Source organism: Pogona vitticeps, chromosome 13, assembly GCF_051106095.1.
Source record: "Pogona vitticeps strain Pit_001003342236 chromosome 13, PviZW2.1, whole genome shotgun sequence".
NCBI classification, from domain to species: domain Eukaryota; kingdom Metazoa; phylum Chordata; class Lepidosauria; order Squamata; family Agamidae; genus Pogona; species Pogona vitticeps.
The window spans coordinates 7532561-7544800 of NC_135795.1; the positions used below are offsets into that span (position 1 = coordinate 7532561).

General features: G+C 41.5%; 1 protein-coding gene across 8 annotated transcripts in view; it reads left to right on the forward strand.

The window, feature by feature from the left end:
- Window positions 1-12240, forward strand: part of MRTFB (myocardin related transcription factor B) — a 78744-nt gene that overhangs the window by 34653 nt on the left and 31851 nt on the right. For all 8 annotated transcript variants that reach the window (XR_013539121.1, XM_078381405.1, XM_072982849.2 and 5 more), the window contains one exon: window positions 10518-10583. Coding sequence is in view for 7 of the 8 variants with exons in the window: in XM_078381405.1 (XP_078237531.1) it covers window positions 10518-10583 (66 nt within the window). In the remaining variant the exon portion in view is untranslated. The remainder of the gene's footprint in view (window positions 1-10517; window positions 10584-12240) is intronic.

Here is a 12240-nt window from a genome sequence, read left to right on the forward strand (position 1 = left end):
CTGACTTCTATTTCTTGGAGTCATTAATTTTAATTCAGACTCTTAAGTCTGTGGGAAGCTCTTTTAGGAGACCTCTTAGCTGAGTAAACAACAGCTGTGTTCCTGTGAACTTTTAAATTCACCTTCTATTCTCTGGAGAATAAACTAGACAGAAGGTTAAACTGAAGATGAGACTACACAGTGCAGAAATGAAGCTATAAGAAATAAATAAAAGTCTTGAGAGAGAGACTTTTCTGGGCAGAGTGTTTGCTGATTATTACCGCGAACCCATGAAAATCCAGCATAGTTAAGTTTTTTTCAGGTCCAGAAGGCAAAATAAATCACTCAGACATGTTCAGTTTCCTCCAGCACGACACGTGTATTTACAGCATATATACAAGTGTAGTAGAAAGCGGCAGCATGACAGCATGGCATCATCAAATGAAGGTGGTGGTACATGTTCTCTATACATATACAGTTGAGCCTCTGCCCTTATCTAATCACAGCAGGTGTTGCATCATCCAAGGCACCGCCTCTCCAGAGTCACTGTGACTCAGCAAATTACTCACCTATATAACATGGCAGCTCATTATTACTTTTGCTCTGTTCTGTTCTGTTCTGTTCAGGCCTGTAAATTTTCAGTACTCTGACACTGATGCTACCCCTTCTATGTCTGTGCTCGTACCTTAATGAGGTAAGAGGCAAGAGGTCAGGTGGAAGGTGCTTTGAGTGTGTGTACACACATCCCTTCGCCTCCATTTCTGCATTGGTTCAAGTGATCACATGCATGAGCTCATATGAAAGGATTTGACATTTTAAAAGGTTGAAGGTTCCTTGGTGGGCAGGAAAAGTTATGAATGGGGAAGAGACTCCAGACTGATTCACATTTGCATTATCTGATCAATGGGAAGAAAATTGAATCAATCCTCCCCAAGCACTTAGTATTTCCCACAGTTTTTGTTAATGTGGTCACCTATTTATACAAAGATTACTAGGTTTATTTAAAGAAGCATTTAATAGAAAGGTGTATCCTTAACTAGATAGAAGCCCATGTCTTTAAAATAAGAGCCCACTCTTTATTTTCACTATACCCCTAATGGACATCCATGGGGTGAGCTGCAAAAAAAGGTGATGTTGTGGAAGATTATTCCAACAATGATAACTTTCAAAAAGAGATGCAAATCACAGAGATAGTTCTCATGTACAACAATGTGAAGTGGCATGTTTATAGTCAACATAGTTTGAGTAATGATTTTAGAAATGTGTACTACATCAGAACAAATCTTTGACCTCATGGGAAAATGAAACTGGGGAAGAGGGTATGGACATGATCAAATTATAACACTTGAGATCAGACGGTTGTTTGTTATGAATGCAAATATTTTTTATATTTTGCGTTATTGATTCTATAGTGTTACACTAAGAAAGTCTGTGTGAAATTGGTCAAAGAAAGTGGCTGTCTGTAGAGCAGTGTTTGAGTCCCAGATGTCCACTGACTGTTGTTCTTAGAACCCCTGGATGTGCCTGTGCTGTTTAGGACTTCTGGGAGAAGTTGTCCAGAACCACCTGGGGTGACACAGTTGGGAACTACTGATCAAAGAGCCAGTATTACCGTATTTTTCGCACCATAAGACGCACTTTTCCCCCACAAAACCGGGGGGTGGAAAGTCTGTGCGTCTTATGGAGCGAAGAAAACAGATTATATTTTCCTGTTTTCTTCTCCTAAAAAATTGGTGCGTCTTATGGAAAGGTGCGTCTTATGGAGCGAAAAATACGGTATATTCGAGGTGTGTAGGTATCTTCATCTCAATGGTGAGGGGTATGCACATACACATGCCCTTTTGAGATTACATAATAATAATAATTAATAATGCTTGACAAAATGCCATTTTGCCCTGTTTGGAAAAAAAGTAGCAAATTTAATATTAACGTGTTAAACATCAGAATCCTGTTAAAGATCTATGCTGCTGTAATTGTGTGACTCAAGTGAATTGTAATTCATTAATTCGTTACTGTTCATTTTCTTATCATGCCCGAAGTTGTGTGCCTGGCACACATGTTCAGGAATGTGCATGGGAATGTGTTAATTAGCAGCAGTTTTCAGCCATGAGTTATACAATTACACTCTATGCCAATATAAATCCCCAGTAAGACGCTGGCCAACATGTTTTTTTCCCAAGTTCTGAGTTCTGTCAAGTTCTCGGCAACACACTTTAAGAATACTATCAGGAAACTGGAGTGTAACCTGAGGAAGATGATCAGGATCGTAAAGGGTGTGGAACCCAGATTGTTAAGGGAGTTAAATATGTTTAGCCTGGAAAATAAGTTTGAGATATAGTAGCCATCTTCAGACATCTAATGATGGAGCAGGATTATTTCCTGTGGCTCCGTACAGCAGGAACTGAAATTATGTGCTTGAATTACAATAAAAGAAATTTCACCTGAACATTAAGAATATCTTGACCATATCAGCAGTTGAACAGTGGGGTACACTATTTTGGAAGGTGGCAGACTCTCTTTCCTCAGAGATTGAGGAACAAAGTTTGGATGGCTAGTAGATGTTAAAAGAAATGAATGGTTATCTCAGACCATACTTTTCATCTTGGAGCTCATACTTATGGCCGATAACTTCTACATATGTTATTGACATACTAAAAACCATTATACCATGTCATGTTTGGACTTGGGTCCTTTCTTAGGAGAAAGGCAGAGTAAAAAAATGAGTAAAGTAATATGAGAGGTATTTGTTCCTTGAAATAAAATTGTGAAAATTTTCAGTATTGGATATATATTACTTAACAGTAATGTAGAAAAACCAGTAAGCTTGTATTCATTTTAAGGTTCATATGTTATTCTCTTGCAGCCTCGCAGCTATGCTTCCCCTTTAAACCTATTTTTAGCATCAGTCAAGCATCCTTTTTTGGTGCAAGCAGAAAACAAGCCACTACTCTGTTGAACTGTGAACTTTGTTATTAGTCTGACCTAGCTGCAAACTCGTTTATTCTGATAATCTGGCAGCCATTTTTGTTTTGCTTCTAAATGTAAAATGAGAATGGAGACTTCATATTTTAAAATCATTGTGTATTATTCTTACATTTAGAAGTCATTAAGAATGATTAAAGGAATGGGTTGTTATTACATATATTTCCTAGCTTAAAATATATTCATAATTTCTGCTTGGAGGGAGATGGATATGTGCTTAAGTTACTTGTTTGTTTAAATTACCTTGTTCTTTTTTTCTAACTTAAATCTCAAAGGGTAAAACTATTCTAACAACTAATGGCCAGAATCCTATTGACAATCTACACTTGCATAACGGAAGTTGAGAAAGTCTAGGAATATAACCATTACCTCATTCATGAGTGGCAATTTGAAACTGGATCTAACCCAATTTGTCTTACACAAATATAAATCACCAGTCTTACACAAATATAAATCTGGCCAACATTTAAAACAGTCTATTAAACAGATTTTTTTAGTACTGTATATGGTTCTAAGGCCATCATTTTAGGTGATTATTCAGTTAGTTTACGAGGCAATGTTCTTCCATCCATTCCTTTCCATCTTCATCTTGTGTATTGGCTTTAGCACCAAGATTCTTCTTCGTGGCCTCTGTGAATACACACATATGGGTTTAGTCTGCGCCTGCGCTGACATTCTCGGAGCATTCCAGAGCTAAAAGTAACAATTTTATGGTATGATCCCCCATGAGGCACAAGCTCCTCCCACCCAAGATTCCCCTCAGTTCCTTTTTTCCGCCGTGCTGTAAAGTTCTACAGAGCATAGAGCTATTTCCACAGGGGTTTTTCCCCTTAGCTTATTGATCAATTCCCTCTAAATTGGATTCTTTCCCTTCTCAATTATCTAATCTATGATCCCCCGTGAGTTGTTTTCTTTTTTGCTTGCCAGCTACTTGGCTTACCCCCCTCCCCCCCACACACACTTCAACTGTTTGCTTCTTTCTCCTTTCCCGCCTTTTTCAGCCTACTCATTTTGACTCTCAGGCACATTAATGATTTCTGCCTGAGTAAGCTACATCTTACCCAGATAGGTGCAGGCCGCAGTAGGGGACCCGACAATACCAAGGAGTCCTTAAAATCTAAGTCTACATCAACAGAGGAATCCTCGCCAGAGGCTAGCAAATTTGCCTCTGAGGAGACGACGTGCCAGCTCTACCTGCACAGACTTCGGATCGCCTGATAGCCTCTCTGCTCCAACTGGCCATTCAGTGACTGCGCTACCGTCCAGTCCGGCCATGGCCCTTTTAGCCCTACATGAGGGCGGGCATTTGACGTTCCTGAGTTGGAGCTTAAGTCTCTCTATCTCATGAGGAGAGGAGAGTGAAAAGGAGGCATGTCTCACCACACCCTCTCTCTGAGCAACCATGAGAGAGACTGGTGAATCATCGATGGATGATTGTTTCAAGGGGCTTGTTCATACAACTGATTTGACCCCGCAGGAGTTAGGGCTCTGTCGCCCTGTCCCTTAGAGAAGAAGGGCCTCCTGTTGCCCCGGTCACCTTCCCTGACTGTCAGTGATTCCTCCTGACATGGGAAGCGCCTCTGTGTGTGAGTGCTGCACACCAACCCTCCTTCGTGCGCCTGCTCATGTAGCTGCGACTTCTGGAGGGAACTGCACGCCAGGCTGCAGATGTGCCTGAGACATAAGGTAAGGCCTGGGTTTCCCTTTGGGGATACAATGGGCCCCTTCAGCTCCTGCGGCTAGCCCTGCATGTCAGTGCTTTGCCTGTCTGGGGTAAAGCCCTTGGGTGTTTGGTATATTGGGCCTGATTTATCAGAGGCCTTGTTCACGTGGCTGCTATTTCCAAAACCAAGTGCCGAGGCGAAAGCTTTCTGGCAGCATTTGACAGCCCTAGTTTGCCTCTGGAAGGGGGGGCTGCAACTCCCACCACTAGCCCTGCTAGTCGGTGATATTCCTGCCTGGGGTAGCACCTGCAGGTGGCTGTTAATTTCGCACAAAACAGCCCTCTTTATCAATGGGCTGGCTCACAAAGTAGCCTGCAGCCCTGTCTCAGGTGCCAGTGCCCGCATAGGCTCATAAGGAAAGGACTCACGAGGGTCCACCCGAGAACCCTGCCACTGTCAGGTAAGTCTGGAGAATTTTCCTCAGGTAGGTCCTGTCACGCTGACAAGGTTGCGTAGGACCAGTCCCTTTTGTTTGGGATAGGAGCTATGAGCTCTTGGCCACCATCACCATCCCGCTCTACCTGGCATCGTTCTGACCCATGGGCTATGGAGTGCTTTATGCCTCCACTTAGGCTTCACAGGTGTAGTGCTCCCTCGAACTTGGCAGCACAATGTTCGCAGCTTTGACCGAACCTGCTGTTAATCCATTCGGCCTTCTCCGTTCTATGACTGTTGAGCCTGTGCTTGGTCAGGCTTGTGCTAGGTCAGTCTTCTCTCAGGAGGGTTTTCCTTATTCGGGATTGGGACTTACATGAGTCACAGGGGGGGTGGAAGAGTTTCCAACCAATCTTCCTATACCCCTCTTGGTTGTCGCAGATGGTCGCACTCTTTTACTGTTAACAGATGAGGAGTTCTTTAATTGGCGTTGTTACTTGTTTTGGGGTGCCATGTAGCCATTTACTCCTCTGCCATGAGGGATTATCATCACCACTTATGGAGTTTGGTGGTGCCAACCCTGTGGGTAGCTCCTGTGCACCCTTACAATTCAAGCCTCCCACATCACTAGGAGGCACTGTTGCAGGTGCATCACGAGTGCACTGCTGCTCAATATGCCTGAAAACCAGTGTCTAAGCAACTGACAGGTTAGGACCTGCCATTTGTTGGTGTATGGCTTTTTAGCCAGAAAAAAAAAAAAAGTTGTTATTCTTTATAACCTGCTCAGGCTCTAGAAGGCGACACAGTCATTGCGCTGTAACATCTGCAAGAGCCTGAAGATGTTCCCATCCGCCTACAGCATTCCGGGAACATTAAAAGCCTCAACCGCAAAGTTACCAGCCGCCGCCCCTAGACATGTGGGAGGCAGTGCCTTGACCGGCAGAACTGCAGATAGGACTGCAAAACTGAGCGGTCTTTTTACTTCTCTGTTGTTGACTAATCAATCTGTTTGACTCATTTCTATTATAGCTACCAGCTTTGCCACGATCTTCGATTTATGTTGAATCCATTAGGATCGACCTCAACATGGAGAAGATTTTTGTTCTTGTTTTTTCTCTACCATATCTACACTTCGGCAGGAAAAGATGCTTTCCAAATTCCAATACATCTCGTGTCGAGGCCCATTATGATCAAGCACGACCAGTCCCGGCTTCGAATTGACTATCTGCCAATTCTGGGCATAAGCTCGGATCTCACTCCTTGAACAAATCTCCATCCAATATGATGTGATCCATTATCATCCTCTGTCACCTTCAGTGTGCTTCTTTTCATTTGCACAGGTCACTTCTCGGTTCACCGCATCCCGTCGATTGGGAATGTAGGAACCGCCTTTTCCAGACCCAGCCATCACTTAGCTGAGCACTTACACTTCAATCACTTCTGCTCCATGTGGGCAACTATCAATCACAATAGGCGCCTACCTAGAGCAATTATGGTCTAAGATTCTACCTCACTTGGAATCCATTAAAACAGCTTAGAAATTCTCACTCTGAGACCATGACTCTAGCAAAGCAACACAGGATTGCTGCTAGACACGCAAAGAGCTTCAGCTGCTGTCGCATCCTTAGTATCTATAGAAGGCTCGCCTAGTCAGGATCCACTGGCTCATCAAGAAGGCAAAGGACAGAATTGAATGTCTTCCATTACATGGTACCAGTCTCTTCAGTCTTAGACTGGTGACACTAGAAATTTTTTTTACACAGAATAGGAAAACAGCTAAATTATATACGGGCCAACAGCCCTTTCGTCCTTCTTTTGGTTCTACCCATAGTCCATTCAACTATATCTGGAGTTTCAGCCTCCCAGACATTTCGGTTCATAAAAAATGTCACCACATCTCTCAAGGTTACATTATATAATTGTCTTTGTTCCTCTTTGAGTAACGTTAGACTTACTCTTTTGTCTATATCCTCCAGGAAGAGACCTCTGCCTCCTGAACAAACATGCCATATTCCAAGTTCCTACATCTGGCTTATGCAATGGCTTCTACTTCTGTGCTATTATATAGTACATAGAAAGGACAGAGGCATCCGTCCCGTCCTTGGTCTCAGAAATCTTTTCATGTGTATTCTACCGTAGGTTTCAGATTCCACCCTCAACACTATTATCTAATCAGTAATTCCTAAGGTTTCACTACCATTTGATTTTTCAACATCTGCAAGGTCTTTCAGATGGTACAGGGCATCAGTTTGATAATAACCTTCCCCTGCAAAATATGGACATCTACCTGTACTGGTACTATGGCGTATATTTTTCTTAAAAAAAAAAAAATACTAGCAAACATCTCCCCAGATTTATGACCTCCACGGCTTCAGTGCTAAAGCAATACAGACTCAGCCTCGAACCACTCCAATAGTGGTATCTTTTGCTGTTTGACCAAGTAGAGGATCCCTAATCCAAGTAACTGCGAGTTCGGTTCTGTCACCGTTGGGAAGTACCGACCTTCGATGTATTCACTGGGGTCCGTACGCCGACTACAGGTTTTATTGCTCCTGTGCAGGTGCGGATAGAAACACTGTCGGGGACATTTTCATATGGCAGTGGACAGGGAATCTGCCATAACTCTTCCCTCCGATACCTTTTATTCTATGGATTTTCCATCACCATAATTCCTAATCAAATATGATCCAAATACCTCTTTGATGACCAAGGTAGTTCTAGTTCGCCTGTCTCAGATCGATATAGACAGGCACATGTGAGTTCCCTCTGGTGACTTACCTCCTATCTTTGGAGGGAAGGATGGTCTACCATCCGCATCTATTGGCCATGAACTTGCCAACCTGGAAAATACTCCCACTTTGGCATCAGTGCTTGATCGAGCTCGAAAACCATAAACTCGATGTCGATTTGTAAATAAATGAAATCTTTATTAAATATAATGAAACAAAGAACTACCTTACCAACTTTCTTTGAAACTGTTGCCTACTTGGCTTTCTATTTATGCTTTAAAATGTTATATATCTGCTACTGCTGCCCATTAACCAGATGATTCTGGTACATAGGACTTTTGTCTCATTCTAGGGTCAAACATCTTTTCACAGGACTCAGTACCACCTGTCCTCCATGTAAACGCATTGTTCCTCAATGGTCTATAGATCATTCTAAATTCACTCATGTGCCCGCCATTCGAGCCCATTTTCTCTTCAAATGCCAAATTACTTACTTTGAACAGCCTTCCTAGTGGCTGTCATATCTGCCAAGGGAACATGGGAAATAGCTGGATTGTGATTCGATCCACCTTTTATTCAATTTTCCTGATAAAGTGACTTCCTACCTTAATGTCTCATTTTTGACCTATTCGACTAGTTTTCATGTTTATCTGTGCTTCATCTTACCATCATTCTTCAGATCACCATCATCTCCTCTAGAGCACATGCTCCACAATAATTATGTAAGACGCTCACCAGCATTTTGTCTGGACACTGCCAGAGCTTCTAAACAGATGACAGGCTCTTTTTATGCTTTCATTCTTTTAATTTCAAAAGTCCAGTTTCATCCTATCCATCTCTAGATCGATGGTCCACACTGTATCTATGGCTTACCAGTGGTCAGACGAGTCACCGTCTAATCAGCTTTAGCCTCGCTCCATGGAGTGCTGTCTACCTTGGCTGCATCCAGAGTAGAATCGAGATTCTTGACATTACCGTGCAGCAAAATGATCCATGCCATCTACCTTTGTGGGGCAGTACTGGCTACATGTAGGTGCACGCAGTAACACTGGATTTGGCAGAAATGTTTTGGCATCCTTCCTACCGTGACGTCCCACCTGCCAATAAGTAAGCTTGCCAGTCACCCATATGTGTGTATTCACAGAGGCCACGAAGAAGAAAGAAAGGTTACTTACCTGTAACCATGGTTCTTCGAGTGGACCTCTGTGAATTCACACTACCCGCCCATCCTCCCCTCTGTCCGTCACGGGTATCTTATTGTTGTATAACTCTTGTGCCCGGCGGACAAATTGCAGGAACTGAGGGGAATCTTGGGTGGGAGGAGCTTGTGCCTCATGGGGGATCATACCATAAAATTGTTACTTTTAGCTCTGGAATGCTCCGAGAATGTCAGCGCAGGCGCAGACTAAACCCATATGTGTGAATTCACAGAGGTCCACTCGAAGAACCATGGTTACAGGTAAGTAACCTTTCTTTCTCCTTGCAGAGATCTTCTTTAACACTTGTGTATGTTTGGGCTGAAGGCAGAGAACGAGAGAGGCAAGGGAGGAATATTTGACCATGATTATCATGATCATGATAGGCTTTATGAGCCTGTAGTTCAGTAGCAGTGATTTTCTTAAAATTAAAGACTTGCCCCCTCCCCAGTCCTATAACACTCAGCAGCTTCTCCATATTTTGTAGTTGAGGGCCTGACAATATGCCACTTTTCCCACGAGGAAAGGGATTGCAAGGAAGCCTCAGGACTTTTGCAGGGTGGTCCAAAATATTTAATTTATAGAAAACTGCTGCTTGTGCTGCTATTAGTGTTACACAGTATAAGTTCCACTACTGCATTTCAGTAATTTGAAAACTAGTAGGTGTCACGAGTTTAGGTATTCTCTTCAAAATTAATGTATGTTGTTGCAGCCTACGGGTCCCGTATGGTTATGCACCATGATTTTCAATCTAACATTACTTTAAATTACAGATTCTATCATAATGCTATTCTTCACAAATAAAGATATTAATACCACAACAACTGCCAATTTGGTGCAGTAGACAGAGTGATGGACCAGGACCTAGGATGTATACACCATCTGTGTTAAATCCCTGTTCAGCCATGAAAAGTCACTGGGGGATGGCACTGGTAAAACTACTCCTTAAATGTATTGTATATCTTGCCATGAGTCGGATGTGACTTAATGGGACATGACAAAGATGTTACTACTACTAATGGAAGACTATCAGTGGTGGCTAGACTACATTGGGTATATTTTCTGCATGTGCAAACCCCTTCTTGGTGAAAACATCACTTTGTTTTTAACATCAAGCTAATTTTAATGCTTCTAGGGCTGGAATGTGTGGTTCTACTGAAACAGAATAAATACTGCCAATAGTATAAAGCCAAAATCTTCTGACTGAAGCTGGATAGTAGCTGAAATAGTTGTATATTATTAACTGCAAAAGGCCTTAAAAACCCGTATTTTAAAGATTCAACATTGTTATCTTTTTATACATACAGGATTATTTTAACATTTTTCTCTGGCTATTTGAATTTATAACAGGCTATAAGTTTGGCTCCTAAGAAACTTCAGTGCCATTGAAAGCAGCAAGTCCTAACTAAGTGTTTAACCTAGCAATTATTTCAAAGTTATAGACACCAGTGTCACTAGATTGCACACTTTATATTTTGCTGTTTAAGACTTGATTCCACTTGCTTAATAATGATTATTTTTCCTCCTACCAGTACTTCAACTGAGGCTACAACAAAGGCGGACAAGAGAACAGCTGGTAGATCAGGGAATCATGCCACGTAAGACTAATTTTATTTTCTCCAACTTGTGTGGATTCTATTCCTTAACTTTGCTAGAGATGAAAAGAAACAGGCAATAACATATGGTATGCAAAGATTTAATAACAGTCAAGAAACAAAGGTAGGCACACACATATGAACAGATACTTTATATCTCTAAATTTAACTTTATCTAATATTTATGTCATGTTAAAATTTCAAAATAGGAGGAAATAAAAGACACATTTTGTCTTGCTATTAAACCTGAAATTTACTTTACTGACATGGTATGATCTAACTGGCAATTTATATTAAAAATAATAAATGCAGGAACAGGTGATAGCGTTAATCGACCATTAAGAATGTAAAACAAAAAAAAAAAACAGTGAGCTTTTGATGATAAATCATCTTCTTCAAGGCTGTGCATCACATTTCTGTGGATAGCTCCAACATTATATACTTACATCTTTGCCTTGATACCCTGCTAGACTGACCCTGTTTCCCTCTACATATATATCTGTCCCTCTGTGAACATTTTGAACTATACCCACAAGAACTTGATGCAAAGACTTGAAGAAGATGATTTATCATCAAAAGCTCACTGTTTGTTTTTTGCTTGCTCGTTTGTTTTTATATTCTTAATAGTCGATTAAAAGTATCGCCTCTTCCTGCATTTTGTATTGTTTCTAGGATCATGCGGCTTTTTCTTGATTTTTCTGGAACTGTTAAAATTTCGGCCTTTTTAAGGCAATTCAGAAATACTGCTTCACAAACCAATCAGTTAAAAACCTTTTGCTACATACTGATACATAACAAGCTTGCATTGTCTCCTAAAACAGCATTTAGCTGTTCAGAATCCCAAAATGTCTTTCTAATTGTGAAGGCTTTATACCCATTGTGGAAGTGCTTCTCTCTTGCTTCACAAGAGAGCAGGACTCTGCATGAGTCACAGCAGGACTCTGCATGAGAAAATGTTGCTGCAATTAATTTAAACGATCACTTAATACTTAAAGCCAAACAATGGTTCCCTGCCGCATGAATGAGCATTGTTCTCATGTCCTTTGTCCCTTATGCTTTCCCCTCTTTCTGTATAGTGTATTTAATCACTAGTCCCTAAAAACTGACCAACTGTGATTTTTTTAACCTCTTCAACCCATGATAGGAAACTAGAGTTGCACAGCTCTTGCAAACCATAATTGTCAGTTCAAAAGTTACAGTAAACTGCAGTTTGACAAAGCCCAAAAGGTTCCTAAATAAGCAGTGGGTGTGGAGAAACGTGGCAGAGTGGGAGGAATATGTGAACATTTGTCTTGCTCATACAGTGCTGAACAGCTGGACCAAACTATTGCTTTGCATTCAGTGGTATTACATGTGCTTCCACTCAGTGTAGCTGCTTCTGTCAAAATCAAGGGTTTTCCAACCATTTTTCAGCTCCTCAGTCCTTTCAGACTTTAACCTGGAATGGTGGTAAACCATACAAATCAGTTTTTCGGCATCATTGATAACTGCAGTAAGAAAAGAGAAAAGTCCCCAATTCTACCTGTGTAGAATAGCAAAGCATGCCATTGGACCTTGGCCCAGTAATCTCTTGGGTTTTCCAACTACTGCATGTGGTTTAGTTTGGTTAGAATCATCATACAATCAAAGGATAATGGAATTGGAAAGTGCCTGTCGGTCA